We start from the raw sequence: 24118 nt of genomic DNA, 5'->3' as shown, positions 1-24118 counted from the left end.
TCCGTGCCTCGGGTGGCAGGGTGGGGTCGGCAAGGGTTAATCCACAAACCAAACAGAACAAACCCAAACCTTCTTACCATGGTCTGCACAACGTAGCAACGACAAATATTGTAAAACTCATACGAAACTGTAGTAAAGAAAACCGATAAATGAAGTGGGTTCGATTTTTGTAGAAAGTATGTGTATGGCTTTATTACTAAACCGTATCAAAAAAAGTTTCCTAAAGGGGATTTCAGTCAGCTGAGCAAACACATACTTTTATTTACAACAACTTGTATTCCATGCCATACGTATCGTCAGTCACCCCACGGTGGTCGGGTTGGAACGAAGGATGTAAAGCACTAAATGCAACATGGCTACAAATGCGTCGAATCTTTGTACTCGATATCAGCGTTAGCGGAAGGCCCACGTTTTGCAAACGTTGCATAGTCGGAATGTTACCCGAATTGCAGTTGGGGTTTTTGCTAGATCCGCCGCGAAACCTTCTAAATAATATCACCAAACTTCTAGGATAATCAAAACAGTGGAAAAACACAAAAAAAATAACGTAAGTTTTGGAATGATACTCAGAGCCGTTCAACAAAAATATTAACTAGCACCTGTCCGCGAAAGCCCTTAACAGAACAGACTTAATTCTAACATTCAGACTACGGTGGAGGACACTTGTTTGCCAACGCGCCACCGTTCTAAACAAAGTAGTGTCATACTTGTCCCATCGATCTCCGAGCAAACATGGCATGGCTTCTAAAAGGTGATTAGAGAAAAGGCTAAACTGGGTCTATGCAACCTTTTTTTAACAGCATACGAAACGTAACGGTAAAGGGTAATTAAATCAGATGGGAAATTACATCAAAACAAGTGACAAACTTGACATAACTTGATCAGCACATGGGAGCACTTTAGTAGAACTTCTCGATAATGTCCTTGTTCGCTTCCACCACCACATTACGTTTAATCTTCAACGTAGGGCCTGTAGAATAGAGGAAAGATGGTAAAATTAAAATTCTAAACGTACGATAACGCGAGGCCAATATTTCGTTACCCAGCTCTCCACCCGGAACGGAAAAGTCTTTTTTAAGTAGAGCGAATTTTTGAATTTTTTGCGCATTCGAAGCGGCTTTCAGGTTCGCACGATCAATTCCTGCCTGGATGGCTTTGAGAACCTACAAAAAAAGCGAATGAAAAACAAATATGTAACGAAATGCACTTTGCTTGCCAAACTGTCCCGGAAGAGACAACTAACCTTCGGGCATGGGCCGGCTGCGTGAATTTCACTAAGTGTGCTGTACTCGGCGCCCAACTCCTTCAGCGCGGCGATCGTTTCCGGTGTCAGCTCATCCTTCGGTTCCCCGGTGTCCAGGTCCATATGCGTCTTCAGTGTGATCAGCATCGTGAGGAACTTGCGTTTATCACCAACCAGGAACGCGTTGCTTACGTACGGAAGCTCATTCTTAACGAGATTCTCCACGTTGACCGGTGGAATGTTTTCACCACCGGCCGTGATAATCAGTTCCTATCGAATTAGAAGCAGAACATTAAATCGGGATCACACATAGTACTGACGCGTATGGCGTACCTTGATGCGGCCAGTAATGTAAATGAAACCGGCCTCGTCAATGTAGCCCACATCACCGGAATGGAACCATCCGTCCTCGTCGATAGCATCGTGGGTTTTGCCCTCTTCCCCGATGTAGCCCATCAGCACGTGACGTCCCCGCATACAGATCTCGCCATGGCCCCGCTCGTCCTGTTGATCAATCTTCGTCTCGCGACCACCGAGCTGTTTGCCGATCGTATCGAAGTTGTAACTATCCGGAGCGGTCAACGAATGTGCCCCGGACGTTTCCGACAGCCCGAACGCTTCGTTGATCGGCAAGTCCAGGCTCATGAAGTACTTCTTAGTCTCACGGTCCATCGGAGCGGCCGCCGTGGCCAGTGTAACGCAGCGCGTCAGTCCCAGCGCGTCCTTTACCTTCGACAGCAGATAGTTCCGTACCAAGCGATACTGCCACGTGTTGGTGGGTTTTCTGCGCGTACAGAGCACCGGAATGGAGATTGGTAAAAACGTAACTACACACCAACAGTCAGCCAAACGTACCCTTCCATCGTGTCGAGATGGTGCTGCAGCGCAACGCTTTTGGCCCACCCGGCGATCAGCTTCCGGGCGGAGCTGCTTTGCGCACCAACCGCCAGCATCTTCTCCTGAATCTTCTCGTAAACCCGCGGCACTCCCAACATGCGAGTGGGTTTGGCCTCCTGCAGCGTGCTCAGCAGCGTACCCTTCATGGCGTCCTTGTCGGCGAAGTAAACGGTGCAGGCGAACTGAAGGGTCAAGAATATGTCCACCATCTGGGCGGCCACGTGACTGAGCGGAAGGAACGACACCAGCACTTCCTCGGCGTGCCGGATCTGATGAAGTCGCTTGCCGATCGTGTACGAGTCCCAGGTGAGACTGTCGTGACTCAGCATCACACCCTTCGGATTACCGACCGTTCCGGACTGCCGGGGAGAGCGTGGGGAAAAAGAGCGAGATCACTGTAATGGAATTAGAATCACCATCTGGCGAAATGTTTCTTACCGTGTACACCAGACAGCAGCACTGATTGATGGCAATATTGGCTAAGCGATTGTTGAACTCTTCCTCGACGTCTCCGACATCCATCTCCTCCAGTTCCGACCACTACGGAGCAGCACGGATGTTAGTGGGATTCCCATCGATCACCGGTGATTATCGGCGGCGGTAGCATGTAGAAGGGAGATATTATATGGAAAGTATTAAACCCATTTTGTCACGCCTCTTATTGAGACATAAAGTTTACGTCCCAGCTTCAACATGAAGCAGAGAAACGTGAACGCCCCAGCCGTCGTATCATTTGCCTTCATCACACGTCCCACCAAATGATGGCGATGATTGTAATGCAAATGACAAAAACCATAACAATTGTCCCCGGACCGTTGGGATGCTGTGGTCAAAAGCTCGAAACTTCAACCCGTTCGCTGGGTACCAATACAGCGAAATAAAATGAGCGGCAGTATTTTCATTAAACGAATTGAATAAATTGCGTGAAAACCTTTTGCCGGCCCCACCGAGGGATTCGCCTTGGGAGGAACCCGAACCCAACATCGAATCGACGGCGAAAAATCAACGAAACGCAAAGCTAAAAACCGGAAAGAAGTCGGCCCACAGTTATTGGTCGTTGGACTGCAGTCAGGTCACGAACTGGTACGAATTCATTCCGCGTTCCGTGACGGCGTGACGATTCCCGCTCGAGTGAGCTCCGACAGTGTCTGCGTGGTGTCCTACTGCTGCTAGCTGTGGTTCTGCAACTATTGCGAACTATGCGAATTGAGGTCGGGACTAGGACAAAGGAACACGTGGTCCATTTCCGGCGGTTGACGGCCAGCCTACGCGGGTTGAATGAAACTACGGAACGGACCGTTTTCGCACGGACACCCTACTTCCGGTCGTAAGTCTATAAACTGCTTCGACGAATTCAGTCAACGAATGGACCACTCCTTATAACGTTCCGTCACAACACTCGCCGAGATTCAGCTGCTGTCTGGACCGGCCTCTAAAAAGACACAAGAAGCTGGGCGAGGACTGGATAAATGTGGCCACCACCAAGTCGTGCAAGTCGTTCGTAGAAAGCAACCGGCCAACCGGCTGGACGATACAGTGCAATAAATCAAACTTATCAACCGTCGAGCTGAGCTGCGGGATGCGGCGAAAGTAATATTCCTCAAAGACAAGCGCTCCGTAAGGATACTTTAGTTAGTGGCCCAAGTACACTTGTTGTCCGTTCGGTCGGCCAGCAGAGCGTCATGGTAACCGTAATTTCATCGGAGCAGTCCGGCAACGGTGCGATACGCCACTCAAGCGAATATCAATCATGTGCAAAGAAAAATTGACTATTTGTAGCCGCGTCGTTGCCTGGCAACGGCGTGCCCGGGAGGGTTTTGGGCGGACCGCGTGCAGACGTCGGGACGAAATGTGAACTTGATTGGATTGCCACGGCCACAGTACACCCACTTGAACCGTGCGTCTCCATCTCGGAGGGCGGAAACGAAGACGGAATCGAAGCGACAAGTACGTGTGGAGTTTCTGCAATGCCAACACCGGGAACAACGGGCCGCACTGTGTCTGCTGCTACTGCTGCTATGAATCGCTAACAATTTGCCTGCCAGTGCTCTCGCTCGGGGCCCCGGAAGCAGGGCGGAACCATGCCATCGGGATGCGATGATTTATTTTGCACGATTATTTATGATATACTATAAGCGCTTTGTGGGAATTTCCCGAAAAACCAGTTCCGCGCGCTCCTAAACGGATTCTTGGTCGCCCGGGTTCGCCCGGGTCGCAGTAAACCCAACCGCCAGAAAGCGGCGTGAAAATGTATGAAAAATGTCACAAACGTAGCCGGAGCCGGGAGTCGTGAGGACATTTTTTTTTTCTCGGTTTTTCGCCAACAAAACGGGCACACGGAGTTCGTACTTTAACACTGTAACCGTTACGATGATGATGGCGGCGATGTTGTTGTTGCTGGTCCTGGTGATGATGATGATGCTGCGTGCCATCGAACAATATCGACCTCCGCAGCCCGATGCCAAGCGGCAAAGGTGTTCGTGGCAGGAAGCGGATGGAACCCTTGGAACCCACCCACCCGACGGCATCCCACGGAGTGTCGGAGTGTGCGGAGCATAATGTTACGTGTACCTTTTTTTATTATTTCATATCCCGAACCTAGGAGCGTGTGTAAGGAAAACTTTACACCGCAGGAATTTGTTGCTTCTTCTTTTCACCCGGCTGGGGCCAGAGGTCTGTGAACCGGGTGTACCGGTTTACCGGCATGACGCCATGTCGATGGCACTGCGGATAGTAAAAATGCGTCAACATCGCACAGTAGCAGCTGTTATCATCGTTAATGTTGTGACCTGCAGCTGCCATTTCGTTACCACCCACCGGGTGTCGGTGGGGCAGACAAAAACCGGAACCATCATAAATGGCCCATGAATGGCTGCCTCCCCCAGTACCGTGTCTAGCGGCAGATGTTGCCACCAGCCTTCGGTTAAACCAGTTTGCTTAGGTCATGTCGCGTGATTAATGATGCTGTGCTTTTATTGGTCCCCCCGTGTGTCGCAATCTTCGGCATCGTGGACCTACAAACTAATTGTTGCTCGATTTCCGTCAATATGCATATCGTGGCCCCGTGGCCAGCCCACTATCTGCCCTTATGGATAACATTGTTGCATCGAACGGGCCTGTTAGTTTATTTACATGCAACGACAGCGAACGCACAACAGAAGGTAACGAAGCAGAAGGTAATTCCTGACTAATAGCTGGCCACAATAGGACCGTGAAGGTGCCAAAACCAAAACACGAAAGTGCCGATCAGTTTAGAACTCCGGTCCATTTCGGAGATCCTTCGCAAAGCTACCGTTGGCAGCCTGCCTAGTTTTGCAGTGTCAACGCTTAGCTTTCGCGTGCTTTCTGACAGATCTCTTTTACTAATTCTAAAGACAGGAAATCTAACCCCCATCGTGTGAACAGCACGTGGCAATTTGCAAATTAATGCTCCGCAGCCTTCGGTACGGGCTGAATGAACCGCCGGTACAGCACAGGTCTGAAAAACTGGTTGTCTGACTGGCGACGGGCCCATGCACTATGGCAAAAAAGGTGATTTCAATGCTTAAGGATTTTAGTTGAATGTCCTTAAAATTAGTCAACTATGACTAGTTTTTGCCACTTGCGTTACGTAGATTCCGAGAATTGATCTTTCGTTTGTACGGTCTTCAAACGATAATGTACCTTTATTGTACATCATGGTAATAGATTTGTCTTTGATTAGAAAAAAATGAATGATACAAAAAAACTGAGCTTTTGCCGGGAATTAGTATAGAATTCTAGACTCGTAAGGGTCAAAAGCCACGCATAAAGATATACACATAGTTTATGGAAGAAGTGACGGAATTGGCAAAGAAAATGACGTGAAAAAGCCACTGATGAGGCCTAACTTTGTTAGGATGCTTAGGACGTTAGGAAGTAGACAATATCGATATGAGCTTGGATTATTTACATATTTACATGCATAAGATTACATCATAAGATTTCCATCCTAATTTCCTTATTTGCAGATCATTATCGATTAGCTATGATATTCGAGCAGTTGTCATGCTTATTACATAACTTCGTCCTTTCAAAAATCTTAAATTATTGAAAAATGGCTAATTTAATATTCCCAATCGCGTGTATTAGAGGTCACATGCAAATGCAAATCGAGGGTCGCAAACCACATGCAAATCAAACAAACAAGTTTAGGAAAATCCGTAGATTCTTGCCTGCCTGCCCCATACCAATTCCCCATAGTGGCCATTGTTTCAGAGTTTTTTTTTTCTTCGATCCTATTCCGATTCTGGAGTCCGATCGAAGCGTGTCGGGCCTTGTTGACTTTTCAACTATTTCTAAAGATATCGTTCATCGCTCAGCACAGTCTTAACTCCCACTTTCGCATTTTGCAACTCGACCGTCTCAAGCTTTCGCTGATAATTTCCTTATGTTTCTAATTGAATTGAAAGCTGCCTGTTGAATGTCTAGCTATAATTCTGTCTAGTTCCAATTCAACCTTAAAAACAATGCGTTACGCGACGTTGAAACACTGCCTCAAATTTGGCGTTTTCGCTGCGTTTAACGTTCACCTCGTTCGTTTTCCGTGTCGGCTGACTATCGGAGAACGTGGGCCGCCTCGCCGAGGCGTGTAAAAGGCAGTGAATAATTTTTCTGACCCATTTCCGTGGCCTGTCACGCAGCAGCCGCCACCGAGTCATCAACACCTATCTACGAAATCCGACACGGCCGAAATGTTTACCACGAAATTCCGTCCTGCCGTGCCGGCCGACCCCACCACGACGAAAACAGCTTCACAGGGTGCACCAAACGGAACACAACAATCAAGAAATAAAAGATGAAACGGGAAACTACCCCCTGAAATGGGGACGGCGACACCGTCGCCTTTCCGAGGAACGCGTACGGGTGGGAAAACGGTGTCATTTGGTCACACCTGGGTGATGAAAAATTTAAATGAAAAAAATGCAAATAAGGACCCAGAAACCCATGAAGCCCAAAGAATAGGGTTGCTGGTAAGGACGAAACAATTCCTTCGCGTTGCCCAATCGTTTGAAAGGTTGGAAAATGAGCATTTAAAAACAGAGTCCAATTGGACCGTTGGACCACAAAATTTGTTAAAAATACTGAATAAAATTTTAAAAAATGTAACAAATACAGACTCCTTGAACCTCTTCAACCTCTGTAAAAAGGGCAATGTGACATGCAATAATTGGCAACTTATGCCCACTAAATGCTGTCCATTACTGTCCACGCGTTACCACAAAGAACCGCACCGGATAGTGGCGAACAACATGTGCCCAACAACCCCTCAAGCGTGCCAGTGTAAGGGCCGATAGCCCGAACTGAAACCGCGGGTCCACTGCAATGTACCAAATAAAAACTGCCAACTGGCGTCGCTGCGGGTACTAGCTGGTGGCACTTACGCGATAGTAACCGTCCTGCCGTTGGACGTATGGTGCGTACGGTGCCCTCGTTTGAATGACGGTCTTCAGATTCGGTAAATTCTGGCGGATCGAGTAAATTTTCTCCATTTGCTTCGCATCGTCCACCACGACGATCTGGGCCCGGGAGCTCTCCAGGACGTGCTGCACTGCTTCTGCCGTGTTCGTCGTATACACGCCGGTGATGATGCCCCTGAAATTGGCAACGCAACATAAGCGCAATGCCCAGGCCTTGCGACTTGTACAGGACCGCCCGCACCAACTTACCCAGAATGGATCGCCGACAGTTCCGACACGAACCACTCGGGGCTGTTGAAAGCCAGCACCGCGACCGTGTGGTGCGGTTCCAGCCCGAGCTTAATAAACACCTTCGACATATGGTGGACACGCTCACGGTACTCGCGGTACGTGATGGTTTGCCACTTTTTCTGCGCATCCTGGTACATCATGGCCGGGTGGTCGGGATGGTCGCGCACAGTGTGGTTCATCAGTTCCGGCACAGAGATGGGATCGCGCGCCGCAAGACCCTCCTTGGCGAGGCGCAGCTTCACCGGGACGGCCGGATCTGTGCTAATGTAGCTGTCGGCAGGTAGCACGCGGCCAATCTTGGCGCTAGGCGCCGATCCTCCTGTCGGCGCTCCGGCCGGTTTGCCATTTGCACTTTCGCTAGACATTCTGAAGCCGTACCGGGCTCAGATGAGCACTGGACCACCTGTTTGCACGTTGGATTTCTGGCTGTTTAAAAGAAACAGAAATTTCATTTAATAAAAACGCAATTTCATTTAATTAATTCAATGTACTGATCAACGGTAAAGAACTGTTTCAATACTTTGAACTCAAATAGGGTAGATTAAGCGACAACAAGTTTCAATCGAAATTTGCCTCTTTTGTAGTGTTACTTCTCAGAGACCTCAACAGGAGTTCAGTAGCTGAAATTTATTTAATGCTTCATATTTTCATGGAACAATAAATTTCATTAGTATTTTGGATGAAAACTTTGGGCTACACGTTCAAGTTATTGAAACTAAACATTAAGTCGTTCTTGTGCCAAATAATTGGGGAAGATTCACCCAGCTGGCATTGTCTATGGAATTGAGTGTATGGGTGATCACATTTACTTTAATTATTCATTTATTTTCCGCATACAACTCGTTGGTGTTTGCCTATACATGGATTTACTTCATATTAGACAAATGTTCAACAATAATTTCCCATGTATAAGCCGATCCTTTTTAGCCAATGCTTATGCAGTACTACTTGAGGGTAAGAACCACACAGTGTCACATCCTCAGCCGTGTCCCATTTCGTCCAAGCTCAGCTAACGAGCGCTCGTGTCTAGAGCCAAGTTTCGTATATTCACCACGAAAAGAAGCTTCAGTGTTTAACGACCCATGACGCAACTGGCTGCATGGTTGATTGATAACATGTAATCAGAATCAGCGCATCTGGCCGCGCTCAGTGCAGCACGCGATATGCAACAGTGCCTGCAGGGTCATAAATTTGGAGCATCAGATCATATGGCCCATGGCCCCCGTTGCAGGGTCACACACGGCTACTTGAAAGTTCCGTCATTGCGATACTTTATCTGAGCCCCCGAACGTGGGCGAAGCACGAAAGGCTGGTCGGCGGGCACGGGAAACGAAAGGCTGATGGAAGACACCCTCGTTACCCGTTTCCGGAACGACTCAATACTTCACACGAAAACTGTGGCACGACAACAACGATGACGCTGACGACGACGATGGTGCATACGCTAGCGCCTGAGCGGCACGTACCCAAGACTAATAGTTTGTTGCGGCTCTCGGCTGTGGAAGGCTATCTTTGCCCGATGCGCCCGATTCAGTGTAGTCCACCCACTCACAGCGTTCCTTCGGGGACCGACAGACAGTTCCGAAAAACTATCGCCCGTTATTGCCCGTGGTCTGGAGTGATCAGCCTCAAGCCCGCTTTTTTGGGACCCTGCTTTAGATGATAAAACAGGATAAAATGCAGCATATGCAAGCAGAAGAGCAGGTCGCTCCGCCACCCACAACGTCGCATACAGCCAAAAACGGCGAACCAGTCAGTCCGAGCAGATTGTATAATCGTAAAATCCCTATTTATGAGCACCAACAGATTCCGCAGGAACCGCATGTATCTCGGGCGCGGACTGGAGAGAGTTCGCAAACTTTCGCCCTTCCCGCCGACCAACCCGCGGCACGGGCATGATCTGCCGAACCAACAGCTGGGGTTGCTTTGCAGCTCCGTTGGGATAACCGTTTTTGGCATGATACAACCATCACCATGGTTAAGGACCACCATGGTTAAGGTTGCAGGGGCGCATAAAAAGGGCAACCGAAACGATGTTTGCCGATCGCACTCTGCAGCACAGCCTGGGCTTCTCGAGGCGATAGATGGCGTTGCAGAGTAGAGTGCGGCCAAAGTAATCCGCATACCACATCTGTTTCCCATGACGTCCGCGTCCCGGTTCCCGAGGATGGCTGAAGAGAAATTTCTTTGCCCGGTTCCTTGGTGTAATCCATTTTGTATGAAGCAGTTTAGTCGGCTTTTTTTCCCAGTGCAGAGAAAGGAACAAAAAACGATACCATACTGTCCCCCTGACTGCCAACTCGTGCCTGTACAGCGGTTTCATAATCACCGATCATTGGCCAGCAACATATTTCGACCAAAGCAATTAAAACTAGCCCAAGCCGAATTTTCGGTGACATTGGGAGGATACTAAAATTGGAACGAAATTGAGAAAGACGGTGTGATAATTGCTAAGTGTCTAGTTGTAAATACTATGGATGTAAAAAGGAATATGATACAAAGTAATGTAAAATACTGGTCCCGGTGGTGCAAATATCTCAATTGAAACTGTCTGCTTTCGGTGATTACGATTCGTCAAACTGGCGAAAAAATCACCCCCAATGACGTCCGTTTCAGGGCATGATAACGTAATCAGCTGACACCTTACACTGCACAAAATTGAAATGGAAAGCGTTAATTCAGAATTAATTTATTGATTTGTTGCGCCAATGAAGGCGCTATCGTTCTCTCACGGAAGATCAGCAGTACCGCAGTGGTCGGGAGCAGCCTGGGCTTTATGAAGGGAGGGTTACCAACGGATAGGCGGAAGGGAAACACACATAATTTCACGTTCAGCCAATTAACGATGCAATTTGAGCGAAGCCTTCACTGTGTGACAATCACGATAATGCGATAAGCGCAACGAAGGGACGGTGAAAATATTCGCACCACTTTCGATAAATCGAAGGCCTACCGTAACCGGCCGGGGCTGGTCATGCACCAAAGGCTCAATTGGAGATAAAGTCCAACCGAAATGGATAGCATTATTTGGCAACGGACCTGAAATTAAACATTTTATTATACATTTGCGTCACAGCGCGAATGACCGGAAAGTACAAGCAACCGGCAACAAGTAAACATTCAATCATCCATCATCAGGCACATTAAATTTGCCTTTTTTATCACTGACCACAGACGATGGTAGGCGCATTGGCCGTCGACACACTTCCGCAAAGATAATAGTAATCCCCCTCAGTAAACCTTGAGCCTTGTTTTAAGCCGGTATTGAGTTATAAAACGGAGGGTCAGAAACGAACGTACGTTCAGGCACAGGGCGATTGTCTTAACATGAAAAGTATTTACACGAGCACTTTCGATAATTCTGAAAATATTTCACATATCCCATTAAAACAAAGAATTAATCAGCAACGAGTATTTTGATACTCATGTCAATAGCACCAGTTGCTGATCCCAACGGAATGCAACAAATCTTGATCTGATTGGGGAAAACCTGGCAAGCAGCGAAATTGCAATCAGAAACAGCATGACTTGCCAAAAACGCAACATACGACACCCCGGCCCGTGCCGATATAATGTAGAAATCCACCATCGATAGCCCATCATAATCTGCCGGCCGAAATCCACTAACCCGATAAGTGGTCGGTTTGGTCGTTACCTTTCCGCAAATCGGCGTGATCGGCGACCGAAACACAACCTGTTGGTTTCGGTAAAAAAATCGTTAAGCAGGGAAAACGAACGATATTTGGGAACGCATAACGCATAACTGGGTGTCAACGCATGTGCTGATAACGCAATCAACAACCTTTTGAGGTTATCAGGTGGTCCGGGCACGTAATTCTCATTCTAGTTTGTTGTTGTTTCGTTTTTGCGTTTGTATTATACTCCACATTGCCACATGTACTATTTTTGGGTTCTCAACAATTCCCCGAATGAAGAGCACCACTTAAAATTAAGTCCAGTAGCTTTGAACCGCAACCAGAGAATGTTCAGTGAAAGACAAAATTGTAAATCTCTTGATCGTCACTTTATACTATCGTTATCAATATAACGCCACCAGATGCACTTTGCCATTTGAGCTCCACTATCAGTGCGATGAACTTTGATCTGAGGATCAGACCATCGAGCGAGATGAAAGTTACGTAACGAAAAAACAGAGGAATACATTTCACTTGCGGCATCTACACATACAACCACAGCAGCAAACCAATCAATTCAACTCGTTAAAACACGCGTGGCGCTAATAATATTAATGAGTGCAAAACTATATGTTTGAAATGAGAACCGGTGTGCGACTGTTAGTAGTAATTGTGATAACAAATCGTCAACCTACCGAGACTCTCAAACTGCCTTCTACTAATGACGGGCAGCTTCCAGCTAAGACCGAGGTACTTCGCAAGGCAACTCTACTGGGAAATTGAGCTAGTTTCCGTTTAGAAAACCAAATCAATCCTAAATGAGTCCAATAAAGGCACGAGCCGGTTCGGCACTCCACAAACACACACCGTCACACACGAGCCAGCTCAGCTGCACGCCTCCGAACGCCACGATACCTTGTAGAGAACTGAGCGTTTAATACGGTTCGATTGCAGCACGAAAAGCAAATCACGATCACGACCCCGGCAAGCGAGGCATGTTCCGGCACCCAGCCGGAATAGAAGTACCTCGAAGCCCTCCCCTCGAATGGGCTAATCTAATCACCAATTGGTGGGCCCTCCGAAACCATTTCCTGATAACGCAAGGCGGCGCTGCCAGTGCATCGCCATCAGAGTTCACATCACTAACCGGAGTACGGAGCGGTGTTCATGTTGATCCTTTTCCTCGTAGCCCGGAGATGGATCGAATCCCTGACAAACCGGACCGTGATCGAGACAACGACCCTCGCTGGAAAGCTAGAGGTTCGATTGCAGTAAGTCTGTCGCCGTACCTGGACTACATACAATCCGGGCGATAGCCAGTCGGAACAGCTGAGTTCGTTGAAAACTAATCCAAGATGTAAATAACTCAACCTGTTACAGCCATACATTACTAATAGACACTCTAAAACGGACGCGGATTACGCTCGCTGATTTAAAAAAAACCGGAACTCCACGGCTGTTTGCTAACCTCGTGCATTTCGCACACATTTATACTTGAAATTCTGCTAGTCATTAAAAAGGTAAACAAAAACCAAAACACACATTTAAAACTTAGTGCGGAGCGAGTGGGTTCAATTAAGTGGCTATTTTTAATCGAGGTCACCTTCAACGGATTTGTCGGAAAGTCTCGGATTCGTTTCATAATATTCCACTAAAAATATTGTATGCAGCCGTAATCTCTCTGTCGATAGGCGCTAAGCCAGAGACGAACCCGAACTGATTGATAAGACAGTATTAAAAGTAGAATGCATCAGCAACTCGATCGAAGGGTTATGATGATCCTGTTGCTGTCGGAGAATGATATCAAAGTTACTTTTCCAAAAAGACTCCACACACGCCACTACACTTCCATACGCGAGCCGGATTCTCGCGGAGAGCTTAACTAATCACTTTCCACTTCCCGGGTTATCAGGAGTACAAGTGGCAAGGGCTAATCGAAACGGCCGCTCCATAACTCAATCCATCGGACGACTGCTTTGACACTTGGAGAAATAATCCTTATCACTTTCGTAGTGAGTCGTACAAGTTAAACCTAAGCAATTACTAAAAAACCGAAAACTATCTAGCGCTATCACTCGTTCGAAGGCTCGGTGTCGGGACCACCGAAAGAAGCTATCGAAGCCAATCGCGACCAGCTTGTAGATAATGAGCGTACCCAGATAATAAATCATAACCTCTGTATCAACTACGCATGCACCTCAGCGTCAAGTAAAAGATAATTCTAATCAGCAGCGCTCTGGGCGCTCGTCCCTTTCGTCCGTCGCCTGTCAATAACGTAACCAATGGCGGGTAGAATTTATGACGATGCCCTTCAACAAACACTATTTTTTTATCGTTTCGTTTATAAGGAGAAGAAATCGTTTATTAACTGGTACGATGGAACTTTATGGGATTCTCAGTGAAATGGCATACGCACTAAATACTTCTCCTAGGTTCTAAATGCTATTCCAAGTGCTAGAAAAAGGTGCACGTTGCAAAGGCAACTCCAGCCGGAAAAAGATGTAAAACTATTACTTAATCCATGTCCATTACCCAGTCTTCATTCGAAGAAAATGAAAGGATTTCGATTAAGGCCATCCCTGCTCATACCTTAGGAGAATGGGGCGCCGTGGGCGCCGATAGCGCTTGCGCACATGGCCTGCGACGGATACTTTCATCTTAGTTCCGATCATTCCAGCTGACGTTAATTTCTGCACCAATAAGAAATTCACCGTGTTAAGGGCCAGCAAGAGTTCCGTATCCAAATATGCATTACGATCAGCTGAAAGTTGAACTAAGAATGAAGGTCATCTGTTCCAGCTCATCGTTTGTCGTTGACGCCGATTTCACGACGCTACACTCATCAGCCTTCATATCCATCGCTGTTTGTGGCATAGTACAGAAAATGCATTGGTTCTCTAAAATCCCAATATTGTAAGGCTAATTCTCAAGGGTTAATTTTTTCGGTTGCATTATTTATCATATTTTTTACGATGAAAAACGGATTTTATTTAAGATTTTGAATGAAAATTCAAAGTTAAATTAGTTCCTCTCGTAGTAAATAGGTTCCTCTCGTAGTAAACAAGTAAAGCCACACATCACTCCTACGCTACCCCGCGAAATTATAACACATTTCGAATTTGTTAAGCCACCGGCGAACAATTGAATAAACGAAATGAAACACATGATTGGAATGAGGTCTTGCAACCCAAACAGCGACCACCAAAACCCATAACCTGCCCTAATACATGCGTTTGCTAAGACCAATGCGCGGTCCGAACTGGGGCAAGAATCGCTCGACAAGCGGGCCACCAAGGCACCGAAAACTGCTGACCAAGCGTTAAGGGTTCAATGCGAGAGAACAACTAGGAAGCGACAAATTTCCCTTACTGGGGGGTCATACGGAGCGTAAATCGGAGCGTAAAAACGCCAGATCGTTTGCGCTTCGTGTGGCAGGTTTAAAATATAAAACCGAGATGTTAAACGTGTTTACATTCGTGTTTTTGATCCGAGAAGATAGAAATCGAATAGGTTAGTTGATTTCAGAATATTGTTTTCTGTTTTTTTAGATATTGATACTGTACCAGAAAATAATAACTTACATTATCCCCTCTTTGTAAACAAAGCGTTTGCAAACGGTTTTTACGTGTCCGCTGATGCATAAACGTTTTTACATAAGCGCAAGAAATTTGGCATTTATCCGAAATGTCACATCGAGTGTTTGCGCTCCGTGTGGCGCTCCCCAGATAGGTGAAGAACATGTTATGTTACTAGTGATTATAGAGATATTGATCTGCAATAGTTGCCATTCATCTGAAAATAATCGGAATGATTTTGCCTCTCCGTGACAGGGTTTTCTTTGCATTTGCGTAGAAACACAGGTTAAGAACAAATTGTAAACCACTATTTAAACTGCGGACAACTGGTAAATAAATGGAAAATATGAATTCAGATCTGGAGCTTGAAGACTCTGTTCATTTACAACATTACACTACCTAAAAACAATCTGTTCATTTTAAGCAACGTAGATTAGTAACATTGTGACCCTCATTGAATTCCGCATTGCCATCTGTAGGTGATCTTGATCTTTCTGGCGAGTGCAAAGGTCGAAAGAGATTAGCGGTCCAATATTTTCTAACCCAACGGTTTCCTTATCACTCCACGTGAAACCGGACCTCACGCGGCATACTGCGACACGTAGAGACCACGAGCCAGACGCTCTGAAGGGCATCTACAATGTTACTGAATTACGATGAAGCAATTATACGTGCGTTGACCGCGATTCACAAGACATAACTGAATTAACCCGAACGGCATTGCCAGTTAAAAAGGAATACATGAGTACATGAAATCTGCATGTCCTAATTATTAACAGCAATCTCACCGTCCGTCACCATCAGGTGCATTAATTTTTTAAAAACAGCCCGACAGTCGTACTGCGTTTGGTCTTCTGCTTATCGCCACGAAACAATGAGTATTGTCTTATCGGGCTGTTGTAGGCTCGTCTTGTTATCTTTTACGAGACGAGTTTTCAGTCTCCTGATGGCGTGATGCCGTGAAAAACAAACTTCAAACCAACCACAGGCATGCGATGAAGAATTTCGTGCTCGGACTGCAACGAATTAGTTGGGAGGTCAATGTATACGTAAGAACTACACGTACGTATGCTGTTTATGCAAATCAATTGCATAACTCTAGATCCGAGTCATACGAGCCAGTTCGGAACAGAGGGACACATCTGTTTAAACATCTGAAACGGCTGAATCTAAGCATGTCGTCTAAACTCAGCAATGTCGCAAGAAATTGCTTGTACCAAGCGATCCTAAAAATATCACATTTATCGCAGTGATAATAATTCAAAACACGCGATCAGCTAAAGCAACAGCTCATACGAAGGCTAAAGAAATGGTGTTAGAAGGTGGTTTGGCAAAACGCCACAATTTTCACGCTTCACCGTGCTACACACCAAACAAATCCATCGAAAACCCAAGCAGAAAGGTAAAAATAGTTGAACATTCATTCCGTTTACTAATGCGCGGGATAAGCAAAAACACGTTGTTGCTCAGGTTTGCCCATTGTTTGTCTAGGCCTTGAGCTTTGAACCTCTTCAGATATTGATTAAACCGAAACGGAACGTGTTGTCAGCCAAACACTGGGCACTCGGACACGCACTTCAACAACTGCTTTGCAGCTTAAGATATTCCATCAAACTTGGCCCTCAAAAGAGCGGAGTACAAAATTGAGAAACACGCGCAATACACATGTTTAATCGTGTGCCTGCGAGAAACGCGATCCGACCGGCACCAAAAATTGGTCCGTACTCACGCACACACCGCTGCGTGATGCTGCACGAACCTCGACCGCGGCGGAAACTCGAGCCTCGCGCGGCCTTTACAGAACGCATGTTAAATGGTAATAAAAAATTCTAAATGCACGTAGTTTTGCTTTTTTCCGAACGATTTAAACAGTCGTTGGGTCACTCCGATCGTCGAACCCGTTCTGGTCATTTGCTCGCAGAGCAATCACTCATACCTCTAAATTAAACGGCACAGACCCAGATCTTCGTGTGGCCTTCGAGATTAGCGGCACACCGGTGGCGACGGATCAAGGTAATCCAAACGGGCACTTGAAGCTAACGGATGGATTTTTTCACAGACGGAAAGACATCTCGACAGAACTGTTTTCTAAGCACTCGCGCACGATTAAAGTAACACCGATTCTGCTTAACACACAAACACGTGCACAACGAGGCAGCGGGACGAATAGTAACTTTCGGAGATTTTCGGACCAACAGCTGACTGTTGCGGACTACCGCGCACGACTACGCGGCGATCGTGGACACCCGAATGCTGGGACCGTTAAGCCTTTTTCGATCACACTCACTAATCGTCCGTTTGTCGTCATCGCCTTCTCTGCTACACATTGCCGCACCACTCATCCCTTCGCTGCCGTAATTGGGCGCTTCGGTGTCCGCAAACACTCGCCGCGGTACACAGCGCACGCAAAAAAAAGACAAGTCACTACTGAGCCACGAGCTTCGCTCATTAGAAGCCAGCTGCGGTGCCCAGGTCTGCAATTACAAAGGGCCCATTGTTACTCGCAGCCTACTAGGCGCCGCCCGACTGCGCACTCAAACACGGCATCGCGAAATATTGTCGAACAAATGTTGCTGCCGCGCAGCAGCGTCAGCATGGCGGACCATTTTGAACTGTGCCATGTTGTGTCTTGCTACCGTTGTGCGGGGACACTAATCACGTTTATCAAGATCGGCCGCGAAAACGCTCCACTCACGCACTGCAACAGTGCAACTAAAATGCATGTGCAACTCAGCCAGCCGATTGCGATTATTGGCAAACCACCTTCCATGACCCCCGCAGTCACCGCTGACCTTTTCTGGTTGAGACACACACGTCGTTCGACCCGTTCTTTTTGTCCCGTTCCTCGTTACGCTGGTTTTCAAGTTTCGCTTTATTTAGCGGCGATTTACAAAAACTGCCCATTAGGCAAATTAATGTTTCAACATCCAATCGACGGGGTTTTAATCGACATTTTTTGGGTAGAAATAAGGTGACGGAGAAGTTCCAGACGAGCCGAAGTGAAACACATTAGTATCAAAAATGATCCGACCGTTCTTGGTAGTTTGTTTGCAGAGTACTCGTTCCTGTGAGATCCTAAGCTTCTGATTGTACAAGATTGCGGTCTACAAATAAATTAACATTGAATAACACTAATTACACCCCTACTCCCGTTTTATTGCCGTAAAGAGTAAGTATCACGATTCGTAACAAATGAGCATTCCTTTTCGGGTTTATTTTCCACATATTGTTCAGTACAATCTCACATTCCCGTTACCGTGTTCACTCTTCATTTGTGTGAATATTTTGCGTATCAAAGGTGCCAGTACTAAGCCCATCTTGGTTTCCGGTTTCTTGACCCGGCATAGCGATTAACGCACTCCACGAAAAAGGATGTAATTCTTAGGTCACGATGCTCTGTCAAGGATCCACCAACTCATTCCACGCCAAGCGCGCCGCCCGTTAAAAGGATACCTTAGACAAGGATAGATTAGCACTGCAGTGAAGGGGCTCAACTACTCTAGTCAGACCTTACAATCTCTTTTCCTTCCGTAATCTCCCTTTAACCACTTTAACGACATTTTTGCATTCTCTTCCACTGTCTTTCGATCTCTCCTTGTATTCGTCATTCGTTCTTTCGGAGCTTGCTACACTTGGCCATGTTGGAGGCTGCTCGAGATGTTCTCCCTCGCTATCTGACCACACCCTTAAGCCATCTTGTTAATAATGGCAGCTTGCACGGAACCGATCTGGTTGGACCACTTTTCAATGGCGCTGTCACGTTCACCACTGCGCGCCTCTTTGTTCAGCTCCAGCACCTGGTTCACTTGATCAATCCGACCTTGAATGGTACTAGTGAATGGATAGAAAAGATTAGGACCTACACAATACGCAGATGGTGATCAATACTTACTTATCCAGAATGCAGGAAACGAGCAAACTTTCCACTTCCGCCGGATCGATGTTGAGCTCGTTGGAGATAAACGGGATGGTGATCTTCGTGTACGGGCGTATCAATTTGATCAGCACCTGCGTGCGAATGTTGCGCAGGAGATCTTCGATATGCTCCCGAATGAACTGGTCCGCCATGATGTTGTTACGGTTGTTGCGCAAAATCGACTCAAACTCCATGATGTCGTTATTCTGGTACGCCGTCACCAGGTTCGTCATGGCGAGAATTTCCGGATCGTTCTTGTACGGTTTCGCTTCCTGCGAGTCGAATGGGTTAATGCCGGATCTCATCAGCATATTTGCGAGCACCAAATACTTAAGGCAGGTGGTACGCCGAGAAGAGCCTGATTCGTCGTAGTTCTTGAACGCCTCGAAAAAGTCCGTGTGCGCCTTCTCGAACTCGTCCTCGCGCAAGTGCATTTTGCCGCCACACTCGCGTATGACGCCCATAATCAGCGGGTGCGGGATAGCTGATTTGATGTGCAGCGACTGTTCGTACAGCGCCTTCAGCTTCTTATTGTTCTTTTGAACTGTGTACATCTGAATCTCGAGAGCGTAGATTTCGAGAAGCTGCGTCCCCTTCTTCAGATCGTCCTCACCGTCGTCTGTCTGGCAGGATTGGTGTAGCTGTTTCAAGATTCGCTGCAGCTTCGCGAAATCATTACGATCAAAGTACAGCTTGCCCAGCTTGGTGTTGGTTTTGAACCACAGTCGATCATTCTTCGCATCTTTCAGCGCTTCTAGTGTTGTTTCATAAAAATTTTGAAGCAATTCCATCTGCGCACGAAAAAGTAACTGATTTAATAAAACATCTTACGACCAGCACTTCGAAAGCACCTACATTCCTAGATGTCGAAATGTAATCCAGTATCGAGTTGATTGATTTTTCCGAGTGGTTCCGGGTAACTGCACTCTTTATGTAGGTTAGTAACTGTTTGTAACGAGACATCATCTCCGGGTAGTTCTGCAGCTTAAAGTTCAGTTTGATCATCTGCTTTAGTGCCTTAAAGCCCCATTCGCCCTTCTCGCCATTTTCCAAGTCCAGCACCTTCTGGAAGGATTTCAACGCCTCTTGCGGTGCCTCTTCTTTCAGTGCTTTGCTATTGTAGTACTGGTTTTCGAGATCGACATCCGGTTCCGAATTGCTGTCTTCCGAATATTCCTGAAAGGAAAAATAGCACATATCCCTTTCCATGTTGACATTTCACCAGGAGCAAACTCAAAATGCCGGCGGTCTTCGAGACTATCGCGTGTCTCGTCTGCTTCATCGGAAGGCACAGATTCCGTTTCCATCATGGGCTACTAGAATATCGTACCGCCAAATAAACCGAAAGTTGCACTGCAAATAACTTACCAATCCATAATCATCATCATCGTCGTCACACATGAAATCATCGTCGATATCCGACATAGCGACGATTGTATTCCTCTTTTCGCAGTTCCTAACCACTAGCTTAATCTTTGGCCCTCGTAAACCAATCTACGACCAACCCAACGCAAAATATAGAGCACAAGCAGCCAAGTCTGCCGAAATTTCGCGATTCCCAACCTTCGGGCGAAAGAATAGCAAAGAATCGCGTTCGTTTTCAGCGGGAGATGTCACCGGTGACAGCGAGAATCATGCTTTGACAACTAAGTGCCGTGACCGGAAAAAAATGCTCCGACAAATTTATTCATGAAGGTTTATTTATTCACAAACAACTAGTTTCTACAGCGCGAAAAATATTGAATCACTGTTCCTACATTTGTGGGAACAGCTAAATAAATCATCAGTATCAGTGCGTAGTGTTTTGCCTAAGCAATGATATTTTGTCACTGTCCTACCCCGCGTGTATTATTTTGTCTGTCCGACAAAGCCGCGAACGTCATCTTTTTACAAAATTTGTCAACAAATGTTTTGTGTTGTTTTCGTTCCCGAATTCATGTACCAAAAACATTCGTACACCGTCTAAAAATGTCCCACGTTCACGACCCCGAATTGCAAGCAAAAGTAAAGAAAAGTAAGCAGACTTCTATATTCACTGCCAGCTACCTCATTCCCCAACGTTACAACTGCTTCTTGTAATTACAGCCACCGAGAAAATATCCGAAAACATGCACATAATAGCCAACGAACCGAGTCTTGCGTTTTATCGCATCCAGGAGCACGTACGGAAAGTTATCCCGCTGATTGTGGACCGTCGGGCGGAAGTTGTTCAACTGCAGCACGATCTGCAGGGCAAATGCTACGACATGGAGTACGCCATAAGGTAGATTCACGTCATTATCTTCACAGCACAGAATCACAGAATCACTTCATTATCTTTGCTTATTCTCTTTTGCAAGTGCGGTGAAGGAAATAGAAACAGCGGATGAGTCTTTAAAAAATGTACAAGAGCTGCTGAAGAATGCCATATTTCTGAAACAACAACTAAAGTACGTAGAATCGAGGCGCCCGAAAAAGGATAGCAACAGTTCGGTGTACAAACGGCTTTCGGCACACATTACGCTAGATTTACCCGATCTCACCGATCTATCCGGAGTGGTGCGCGAAACTACTAACCGCGTAGAACATATGATGTCTCAAGCACGCAACTCAAACAGCAACATCCACAACAATACCACCGGAACCACGAATGTTGCGACCAGTGGACCGCAGGAATTGCAAAGATCGTACACCACACTCCACTGATGAGAAGTCGTTTGACTATTCCATTCGGAATGCTGTTCAGTTCCATTTATTTATCAAGCTGTGATTGTTCGTTCTTAGCATAAGCTCCATTACTCATTAAAACACGAATTATAATTATGTTCAAATGAAGCATTACAATCATTTATTCATCTCTATTTGAGGGTTAACGTAGCAAATTACTCGTACTTAATTTTCTTCAGCTGCTTCCGATCGCTTATGTGCGTAATCTTCAAGTTGTCACGCTTGTTCTTGTTGAAGTCCTTGAAATGTCCCATGCCACGATTGCCCGCTCGTCGTTCGGAGCTAATGCTTTTGAAACTTTTGCCGAAGTCTACGTAGGGTGGTTGCGTGAAGCCAAAGTTTTTCGCCACCTGTACCAGGTCCATGTTACCAAGATTAAACACATCCTTCATGTGGTGTCCTTCATACGATCGCACGTACGACTTGAACGCTAGTTTGCCCGACTGATTGAGGAAATAGTTCTTCGAAAGCAAATTTTCCAACTGCAGCTGAATGTCGGCAATCTTGTTCCAGGAAAACTCGAACTCGTTCAACGGTACTTTCGCTTGCTTTAAATACTTGAGAAAGCCAAGCTCCTGTGGCCGTAAAATCAGTAGCGCGTGGCCACACAAATTTTCGCCTCGAGCTGTGCGACCGACACGGTGAATGTACTCCTTCGTATCGTTTGGTGGATCGTACTGGACAATCCAGTCAACAGCCGGTATGTCCAAGCCGCGGGCAGCTACGTCCGTGCAAAGCAAAATTCCGGATTCTGCGTTGCAGAACTGGAAAAACACCGAAGTACGCTTCGCCTGCTTTTGCTTACCCTATCAAGGAATAGAAGAGAAAAGTGGATGCGTCAAGATATAGTCTAATCCTAACTACAGCGACTACCGTTTCTTACATGAATCGATTGAACCGGAAGATCGATGTAGTTGAACAGCTCGTGATGGAACTTCACAGAAAGACAGGATGAGAAGAAAACCATAACCTTCTTCTTGCGGTTTTTCTTCAGGAAAGTAAAAAGAACGAGCAGCCGCTTCTCGGAGGGGCACACAATGTAGCCCTGCTCCAGGCCAGTGACGGTAGCTTCGGTCTTGTGATCATCCACCCCGACATAAATCGGTTCCGATTTGAGGGCTAAACGCCCCAGCTCATCCATACGAGAGGATTGCGTGGCCGAGAAGAGTAGTGTTTGACGTTTTTCTAATGGGAAGATAAACGATTGTTGAAATTGGGCGAATTCTACTTGCCACAGTGCTTCCACAAATACTTACTCGGCAAAATGCTTATGATTTGCTTTAAATCCTCCTCGAATCCAATCTCCAAAATTCGATCACACTCGTCGATGATCAAGCACTGCAAGTTCTTGAACAGAAAGTTTGGCGTGGATTTCAGATGATCAAGCAGCCGACCCGGTGTGGCCACAATAATGTTTAACCCTTTCCCGAGCTTCTCGTTCTCAGTATGTCGACTGGCACCACCCATCAGAAGCCCGTAAGTCTGATGGTGATGTGCCATCAACTCTTTCAACACACCAAATATCTGCATTGCAAGTTCTCGCGTTGGTGAGATAATGATGGCGCCGGCACCGTTACGTGGTTTAAAACGTAACTTGTGGATCAACTCGACGACCGGAATGAGAAAAGCTAACGTTTTGCCGCTGCCTGTTTTGGCGGACCCGACAAGATCCCTTCCCTCCAGTAACGGTGGAATCGCCTTGGCTTGGATTTCGGTCATCTTCGTGAAGCCCATCTCCGCAATCGCTCGCAGTGTATTGTCCGAGACTTTACCCTCCAGCGATGTGAACTCTTGATTTCCGAGCAGAACTTCGTACGCTGTGCTCGACATTGGCATTTGTTGCTCCATTGTACCCTCCGTCTGATCCTCGTTGTCGGAATCATCGAGACCGTCCTCATTATCTTCATCCTCATCGTCACTATCCTTAGGACGCTTAACTCCTAAGACCAAATGATACACCTTCCGATAATCTCTAGCGTCCTTTGCAAACTTCATCGGTCAGGCTTACCTCGACCCACCACCACAGGTTGATCTTCCGGTACTTGCTCGGCACGTTTCACCTTCTTTTTCTGGGTACGTTTTCCCGCACCAGTTCGAGACTCCTCCAATTCGTAGTTCTCTTCTAACCCTTCCACCGACACTGGAAAATTGAATCAAAACCAAAAGTAGCATAAATGAGACACGCGTTAAAGAAATGTACCTGCCACAACTGCAACTGCATCAAGCATCAAGAGGTCCCATTCGCGCACTTACCTTGACCCTTTTTCACGCTTCCATTCACGATAGGCGAAGGTTTTACTTTAGTTTTCTTTCCCATCGTGAGAAACAAATCAATTCACAGAACAAATCAATTAACAATGAGTGAAAAGTAGGAAATTTCTCGGTTCTAGAAACTACACTATGCCGTACACGTGCGA

At 46.5% G+C, this 24118-nt stretch overlaps 4 protein-coding genes across 4 annotated transcripts; 1 reads left to right on the top strand and 3 right to left on the bottom strand.

Moving 5' to 3' along the window:
* Positions 1-230: 230 nt before the first annotated feature.
* On the bottom strand, positions 231-17555 carry LOC131212037 (very long-chain-fatty-acid--CoA ligase bubblegum). The gene is made up of 9 exons (XM_058205758.1): positions 17016-17555; positions 7828-8295; positions 7543-7753; positions 2579-2680; positions 2099-2499; positions 1577-2027; positions 1244-1513; positions 1043-1163; positions 231-970 (listed from the first exon to the last, which is right to left on the bottom strand). Exons 2-9 carry the CDS (start codon positions 8232-8234, stop codon positions 900-902), a joined length of 2034 nt encoding a protein of 677 aa, XP_058061741.1. The 5' UTR covers positions 8235-8295; positions 17016-17555; the 3' UTR covers positions 231-899.
* A 707-nt stretch (positions 17556-18262) lies between these two features.
* On the bottom strand, positions 18263-20582 carry LOC131208647 (COP9 signalosome complex subunit 2). The gene is made up of 4 exons (XM_058201456.1): positions 20364-20582; positions 19851-20171; positions 18972-19786; positions 18263-18910 (listed from the first exon to the last, which is right to left on the bottom strand). The coding sequence occupies exons 1-4, from the start codon at positions 20418-20420 to the stop codon at positions 18766-18768; spliced, it is 1338 nt and encodes a 445-aa protein (XP_058057439.1). The 5' UTR covers positions 20421-20582; the 3' UTR covers positions 18263-18765.
* Positions 20583-20894: 312 nt separating this feature from the next.
* Positions 20895-21799, top strand: LOC131208566 (BLOC-1-related complex subunit 8 homolog). Its single transcript, XM_058201357.1, has 3 exons — positions 20895-21009; positions 21081-21258; positions 21335-21799. The coding sequence occupies exons 1-3, from the start codon at positions 20964-20966 to the stop codon at positions 21678-21680; spliced, it is 570 nt and encodes a 189-aa protein (XP_058057340.1). The 5' UTR covers positions 20895-20963; the 3' UTR covers positions 21681-21799.
* Positions 21800-21804: 5 nt separating this feature from the next.
* Positions 21805-24108, bottom strand: LOC131208565 (probable ATP-dependent RNA helicase pitchoune). The gene is made up of 5 exons (XM_058201356.1): positions 23955-24108; positions 23710-23841; positions 22958-23641; positions 22585-22886; positions 21805-22507 (listed from the first exon to the last, which is right to left on the bottom strand). The coding sequence occupies exons 1-5, from the start codon at positions 24016-24018 to the stop codon at positions 21857-21859; spliced, it is 1833 nt and encodes a 610-aa protein (XP_058057339.1). The 5' UTR covers positions 24019-24108; the 3' UTR covers positions 21805-21856.
* Positions 24109-24118: the final 10 nt, after the last annotated feature.

The sequence above is a fragment of the Anopheles bellator genome, chromosome 2 (genome assembly GCF_943735745.2).
Source record: "Anopheles bellator chromosome 2, idAnoBellAS_SP24_06.2, whole genome shotgun sequence".
NCBI classification, from domain to species: Eukaryota; Metazoa; Arthropoda; class Insecta; order Diptera; family Culicidae; genus Anopheles; species Anopheles bellator.
Note: the sequence above shows the minus strand (reverse complement) of the source record. Positions and strands in the feature narration are given on the sequence as shown.

Bases quoted from the DNA above. Each gene is read 5' to 3' on its own strand.
- LOC131212037 (XM_058205758.1), bottom strand. From the start codon at position 8,234: ATGTCTAGCGAAAGTGCAAATGGCAAACCGGCCGGAGCGCCGACAGGA. The intron at 1,514-1,576 runs GTACGCCATACG...CTAATTCGATAG, and splicing joins ACATTACTGGCCGCATCAAG to GAACTGATTATCACGGCCGG. The intron at 1,164-1,243 runs GTTAGTTGTCTC...CTTTTTTTGTAG, and splicing joins CAGCCGGCCCATGCCCGAAG to GTTCTCAAAGCCATCCAGGC.
- LOC131208647 (XM_058201456.1), bottom strand. From the start codon at position 20,420: ATGTCGGATATCGACGATGATTTCATGTGTGACGACGATGATGATGAT. The intron at 20,172-20,363 runs GTAAGTTATTTG...TTTTCCTTTCAG, and splicing joins ATGATGATGATTATGGATTG to GAATATTCGGAAGACAGCAA. The intron at 19,787-19,850 runs GTAGGTGCTTTC...TTTCGTGCGCAG, and splicing joins ACATTTCGACATCTAGGAAT to ATGGAATTGCTTCAAAATTT.
- LOC131208566 (XM_058201357.1), top strand. From the start codon at position 20,964: ATGTCCCACGTTCACGACCCCGAATTGCAAGCAAAAGTAAAGAAAA. The intron at 21,010-21,080 runs GTAAGCAGACTT...TTGTAATTACAG, and splicing joins GCAAGCAAAAGTAAAGAAAA to CCACCGAGAAAATATCCGAA. The intron at 21,259-21,334 runs GTAGATTCACGT...CTCTTTTGCAAG, and splicing joins GACATGGAGTACGCCATAAG to TGCGGTGAAGGAAATAGAAA.
- LOC131208565 (XM_058201356.1), bottom strand. From the start codon at position 24,018: ATGGGAAAGAAAACTAAAGTAAAACCTTCGCCTATCGTGAATGGAAGC. The intron at 23,642-23,709 runs GTAAGCCTGACC...ATTTGGTCTTAG, and splicing joins ACCTGTGGTGGTGGGTCGAG to GAGTTAAGCGTCCTAAGGAT. The intron at 22,508-22,584 runs GTAAGAAACGGT...ATTCCTTGATAG, and splicing joins TTCCGGTTCAATCGATTCAT to GGTAAGCAAAAGCAGGCGAA.